At 37.1% G+C, this 6842-nt stretch overlaps 1 protein-coding gene across 1 annotated transcript; it reads left to right on the top strand.

Moving 5' to 3' along the window:
• The first annotated feature begins 565 nt into the window (after window positions 1-565).
• On the top strand, window positions 566-2434 carry LOC139850223 (secreted RxLR effector protein 161-like). Its single transcript, XM_071839808.1, has 2 exons — window positions 566-1058; window positions 2265-2434. The coding sequence occupies exons 1-2, from the start codon at window positions 566-568 to the stop codon at window positions 2432-2434; spliced, it is 663 nt and encodes a 220-aa protein (XP_071695909.1).
• The last annotated feature ends 4408 nt before the right edge of the window (window positions 2435-6842 follow it).

The following is a 6842-nucleotide window of genomic DNA, read 5'->3' as shown; positions in this document are numbered from 1 at the left end:
ATCAACAAATTCCAGAAATAGATTATGATGAAGTTTATGCTCCGGTAGCTAGACTAGAGGCTATTAGAATGTTTTTGGCTTTTGCTTCGTGGAAAGGGTTCAAAGTTTTTTAGATGGATGTTAAGAGTGCATTCTTGTATGACTCTCTTCAAGAAACTGTATATGTGATGTAGCCACCGGGTTTTGTTGATTCACATCATTCAGAAAAGGTGTATCTCTTAGAAAAGGCGATGTATGATCTTCACCAAGCCCCGAGAGCTTGGTATGCTACTCTGTCAAACTATATGATAAAGAACGGCTTTAGACGAGGAGTCATCGATCAGACTCTATTTATCAAAGAAAGGGGCGACGATATAATGTTGGTACAGGTATATGTGGACGATATCATCTTTGGGTCAACTGATCAGAAAATGGTTGATGAGTTTCAAGATGTAATGCAGTTGCGATTCAAGATGAGTTCACTAGGGGCCATTAACTTCTTCCAGGGTTGCAGGTTGATCAAACGAAAAAAGGCATTTTTCTACATCAGTCGAAGTATTTAGCTGACATCTTGAGCCAATTCAAGATGGAAGATGAACGAATTGCCAAGAATCCTCTTTCGGTGAATCACGGGATTACACCAGAGAATACAGGGGAGAAAGTCAATCCAACTCTATACAGGGCTATTATTGATTCCTTGATGTATCTTACGGCATCTCGCCCAGATATCATGTTCGCAACTTGTTTGTGCGCTCGTTATCAAGCACAACTGAACGTGAATCACATGTTAGCAGCAAAGAAGATCATGCATTATCTAAAGGGAACTCTTAGTTTGGGATTATGGTATCCGCGTAAGGATGGGTTTGATCTAACGACATACAGTGATTCTAACTACGGGGGTTATAAAAGAGATTTTAAATCAACCTCTGGTGGTTGTCAGTTTCTTGGTAGCAGATTGGTTAGTTGGCAGTGTAAGAAACAAACGACAGTCCCACAATCAACATGTGAGGCTGAATATATTGCTGCTGCAAGTTCTACGTCTCAAGTTGTCTGGATTCAACAACAGCTTCGTGATTACGGTTTGCAAATTTCTAACACTCCTATATATGTTGATAATACTGCTGCTATTGCTGTTACTAAAAATCCTGTTAATCATTTTAAGACCAAACACATAGGGATCAAGTACCATTTCATTAGGGACTGTTATGAGAAGAAATTAATAGATGTCCTGCAAATAGGTACTAACACCCAACGGGCTGATTTGTTTACAAAAGCATTTGACCAACCTCGTTTCCTATACCTATTAAATGTGTTAGGAGTAAAAGACGGGGCGGAGGTTGTGTCTGATAGGGAGTTATTGAAATAATCATCCAAACTGTATCATGTATATATTTGCATTTTGCATCATTTTTGCATGTTACTTAGTTTATTTTCTGTTTTGTATAATCATTTTATTTTCTGTTATGCATTCTAAACTTGAAAAACCAAAAAGATTGTGTTTATTTGCTTTCTGTTACGTAGAATAGTTGAGAAAATTGCCTCATCAGAAATAAAAAAACATTGAAAAATGAAAAAGCCATAAAAAATTCAAAAATCGGAAAATGAGAAGTTGCTATGTGAAAATGGGAAATGATTGTATTACTGAACTTGCAGTTAATCATTCTGCGTATAAAGTAAGTAATACATGATTAGTTAATGAATGTTGATAAATTTTGAGGATTGAATTTTGGAATGAGAGGATCACTTAAGCATAAAGTAAATAATCTTGGCAAGGCAATCGCGGAAAGTTTTACAGCGGTTGACGATAGTCACCTAACTATCACTGAGAATGTACTAAGAAATGATCGTTCAGGAACTCAACAGACGGTTGAGGTCTCCCCTACTACGATTTATACTCTAGTGAAGGATTGCCAAGTAAAATCCACAAGGTGAGTTTACTCTGTTAGAACCTATACCAGTTTCTATTTAACTTTATTGCTTGGACCGAAACGTATCATTAGGTTAGTCATGTATCCAAAGGGGGGTGTTCTCACTATGAACGGGTCGAAAAGTGAAATTCTGTATCAGAGACATATCATCGGTTTGAGAATGTATTAAAGGAGACTACTTTAACTCCAAAGACTATAGCAGAAGTGTGATTCATCTTAAAATGTGGGGCATCATCATCGTAATTGTAATTTTGATTTCATGTATGGTTTATTTTCATTTATGTTGAGAAAGTTAAAAGGCAACATCAAAAAAAAAATGTAGATAATGTTTGAGACATGGTAAGAATGTTAATAAAGATGGTGCACCACATTCACAACAAAGAATCAGGGTTCTTAAAGTGTGGACTTCATGTTTATCAATCAATGTGAAGGAGGATCGAATACTGTGCGGATCAGAACAATTTAAGTTATCTATATCCGAGGGGGAGAAGTGTCAGAGTTTCAGATCTAGAAAACTCAGATCATAATTTAGAGGGATGTTATATCTACCGTCTGTGATATGGGTTGTACCGATTGATCTAGATAGCTGGGGACATCTTCTGAAGGGTATTCTGACTTAGAATTCCATCACCCCCAAATACATCATATCATTCTATTATTATTAGCTTTCCGCTCAAGCATGGAGTTTATAGCGACTGTTAACTGAGTTCTTACGGAGTATGCAATAAATTGAGATAAACAAAGCCTTCTGAATTCAAAAGGTATAAGTTTAAGGTAGAAGCTCATGGCTGACAGGGTTGCTGGAAACATCGTGAGATGCTTCCTGTTCAATCAAATCGAAAGTACATCGAGGTGATAGCGGACAACTTCAATATATTGTGCTCAATTGACTACCTAATAAATTTGTGCGATCTCAAGTGAGGATTGAGTTTAAGATTATTTACCTAAGTGTGCAAGTGATTTTCAAAAAGTCTGGAAGGAAAGTCTAATAAGTTTATTGATATTTAAAGACCAAAAGTGTAAGTACTTGAAAATAAAAAATGGAACAAAAAGTTCTGAATGAAAGAAATTAACGATGTTAAAACTGCAAAATTAGTTCAGTTCCGATCCCAAGAAAATATTGATAAATTCTTCTTCTCACAAAAATATGTGTTTATGTTATGATAGTTTTTTAGTTAAATTAGTTTTCTATTTCGTGCTTGTGATATTCACTATGCGGTTAGTTTATTGTTTTAATTCATCATAATGTATATGTCTGCATTTATTCTTCATTGTTTGCATCTTAATATGGAAAAGACAAAAAAAAAAAAAAAAAAAAAATTCGTTTGTTTTTAGTGTAATTGCATGTTTCACACTGTATAATATGGCATATCATTTGGTGGTTATTTCATAAACTCCGTATGAGTGGACCAGGGGGAGTAAGCAAGTGTGTTAAGATCCGAAAAATGGAAATGGTTGAGAAGTCGGGTATTAAGTTATTTGACTTAGTTTGAAATTCAACGGGATCTGGTGAAAGTTGATAAAATTGAGATTTTATGGATTAGGTTGGGAAAACTGGTAGTTAAATGTTAATGTGCTTGTTTAGATGGGATGAGTTTGCGAGAAATGAAAGTTAGTAAAGACGGGATGAAAAGTTAAATCGTATTTTGTGAATTTTCAATCGGACGGTTACACTATGCAACCGCACGGTTACATAATATAACCGCCCGGATACGTGACATTAAGGGGTTTTTGGACTTAATGTACAACCGTACGGGTACACCTTGCACCAGCACAGTTACATAATTTTGGTACGGTTACAGAATTGCAATTGCACGGTTACAGGATTGGTATAAATACCCAAATTCAGAACCGTGTAACCCTTGTGCTTTCAAAATTGTCCAAGTGCTAAATTCATCAAAAATCTCAAATTGCTAGAAGGAATTTTTGATCTCGTTTTTCATATTCTACTAGTGTTTCTAATCAATTTCATCTATAACAGGTATCTATTCATCCATTAAATCTCTATTTTGATTTGTTTTTAGTTTTCATGAATTATAGATCAATACAGGGATTATTGATGTGTTTTAACTGAAATTGTTGATTAGAACTTGATAATCGAAGGTATTAGGTGCTATTACAATGTTTTATTCAATGATCAACACTTGTTTTGTTGGATTTGGGTTTTGAAAACCCTAACAGTCCGAATGAATGCAACCAGACGATTGCACACTGTAACCGCACAGTTGTGTACACAACCGGGTACTGTTCAGTGCAATCACACGGTTGTACAGTAGATTCAAAATCTATATCTGAAATGGTACATCTGTGTGTAATAGGCCTACACCCGTACGATTAGACTTGTAACGGGGTTAACTTCCTTGCAACCGTACGGGTACACATCAGAAACCCTAATTTTGATTTTGTAACTAATAATTTTTGTGTTTGCGATATTGTGCTTGTTTATTTCGGATCTAGCTATGTCCAGGACTCCAGTTTCGAATGTTGCTATTGCTAAGGCTATCGGCTCAGGTTCCGGTCAGCCACGTGCTGAGAAGAGGTCTAAACCTCGAAGGGTTACTAAGTCTCGATATAAGAAGGCTGCTGAGCGTAATAATGAATTGCAGGTGGGACCCAACAACAACATGATTACTAATTTGAACAAGGTTGATTATTTAGCTGACTATCATGGGATCATGGAGTTTCTTAAGAGATCTCGTATATACACAGCTATCTCTATTGATGTACCAGCATATATTTCTCATCAACGTGAATTTTGGAAGAACGCTACTTTATCTAAGACGATGTATGGTGAACGTCGAGTTGATGTTCTAAACAGTGTTGTTTAGGGTAAGCCCATTGTCGTTACTGAAGGGCATATCAGGAGGTTGTTAAGTTTTCATGATGCAGCGGACATGAAAACAAGACTGAATTTAGGACTAGTCAAAGGCTGTTTTCAGAGATGCAAGTATTCTGGAGATTTGACAAAGTCAAAAGTGCTAAAGTCGGGTTTTTGTCCTACTTTTAAATACTTGGCTCATGTTATTGTTCACTGTTTGAGCTCAAGGAGAGAGGGCCACGATGAATTGAATTTCATGATGTAGTCGATGATGGTAGCTTTGATTCTGAATCTTCCGTTTAACTTCTTTGGGGTTATATTCGATTACATGATCGAGAACAACAAGTTCAAATCTGATCCTTATCTGCTTTATCCACGATTTCTCCAGCTCGTTATCAATTCTCAGCATACTGAGCTTGTCATAGAGGATAAAGACCTTATCAAGCTGAATGTGATGACAAATAAATTGGTGAGGCGTATGATTTATTACAAGGGTAAAGTGGCTCCACCAAATCGTCCACTATTAGGTCACTTGAAAAAGGTTGACTACGTAGCTCGTAATCCAAGGATGTGGAGGAATGAGGATAGTGAATCTGACAAGGAAGACATTGTTTCTGATCTTATTGAGACAGATGATGAAGAGGAGGTTGTGGAAGTTGGTTCTCATTCTGGTCGTACTGCCAATGACTTAGATAATTATAGTTTGGAGGATGAGGTTATAGAAGGTGGTGAGTTATTGATATCCTTAAAGCGAAAGGAGGTTGCTGAAGATGAACCTTTGAGAAAGCCGAAGAGGAAGAGAGGTCATGTGAGACGAGTTGTTGATCCTTCGGGTGGTGCTTCTGCTAATCCTACAGCAACTAAACAAGCTCAGGCTCCTCCAGTGTAACCTACTCAGACAACCCAACAAGTTCCACCATGACCAGCTGCTTCTACTCAGGCAGGCAGTTCGTTGACTCTGGCAGCTACTGATTCTGCTTTTGCGACTCTTCAGGCTACTGTTCTTACTTTAGTGAATAAAGTAGATGAAATTATGAAGAAGAATAAGGACAAGAAGAAAGAGGTGAATGAGTTACAAGCCACAGTTGACTCCTTGAACTCTGAGCTAGAAAAATCAAAGAAGGAGGCGGATGAACTTAGAAAGTTGGAAAAGAAACAAGCTAGGAGGATCAGAAGATTGGATTGACATGATCGGAAGTTTAAAGGAAAATTAGAAGCTGATCCTCAAGATGGAACTATTCGTTTGAAAATGGAGCATATTGATGATGATCTTATATCTACCGAAAGCGAATTTTCTTCAGACTCTTCATCTGATTAGACTGCGAACGTAAGTCAGATACAGGAGGTACATTTTCCTAAACCTCTGTCTGTTGATATTCATAAGTTAACTTATTTCTTGGACAATCAAGGTACAGTGATTAGCTCGCTGAACTATGATGTGGAGGAGGGGGAAATTGTACATACAATGACCGATGAAGAGATAGCAAAAATGTTCGGTATAGAGGTTGACCAGTTAATTGCTGCGGAGAAAGCTCCGAATACTGCTAGTACACGTGGAAATAGACATACCGGTGATGATAGTGCTGAAGAAGTCATCGTTGAAGATGCTTTTGATGATGAGAATGTTGGTGTTGGTGTTGATAAGGATGACTTACCAGAGTTTGCTGATCTATTCAAACAACAAAGTGATGACTTTTTGAATCGTAAAGTGGAAGAGAAGTGAACTGCTGAAAAAGGTGAGTCTTCATGTGTTAACAAGGATGGTGAGAATATTGATACTGTAAACAAACCGAAAAACCAAGAATAGAGGGAGTATCAGAAGTCTTGTACCAAGGCGTGGTTTAAGAAAGCACCTTTGGAACCAAAGTATAAGCTGTTTTACGATCGAACAGGTAAGGTTACAGGTGGAAAGATTCTGAGTTGGCCGTATTTGAAAGATTTGAATTGTTTTGCTGTACGAAGGGAGAATGGAGTTGATTATTTTAAGCATGTTGTTGATCTGAAAACACTTCCATATTTTGAGATGATGGAACTTACAAGATTACCATTGCTCTATCATGAGTCTGATGGATGGGGTCAGTGGATGCAGTTCAAGATTAAGAAAGAATTTAAGTATG

The sequence above is a fragment of the Rutidosis leptorrhynchoides genome, chromosome 5, assembly GCF_046630445.1.
Source record: "Rutidosis leptorrhynchoides isolate AG116_Rl617_1_P2 chromosome 5, CSIRO_AGI_Rlap_v1, whole genome shotgun sequence".
Lineage (NCBI taxonomy): Eukaryota > Viridiplantae > Streptophyta > Magnoliopsida > Asterales > Asteraceae > Rutidosis > Rutidosis leptorrhynchoides.
Note: the sequence above shows the minus strand (reverse complement) of the source record. Positions and strands in the feature narration are given on the sequence as shown.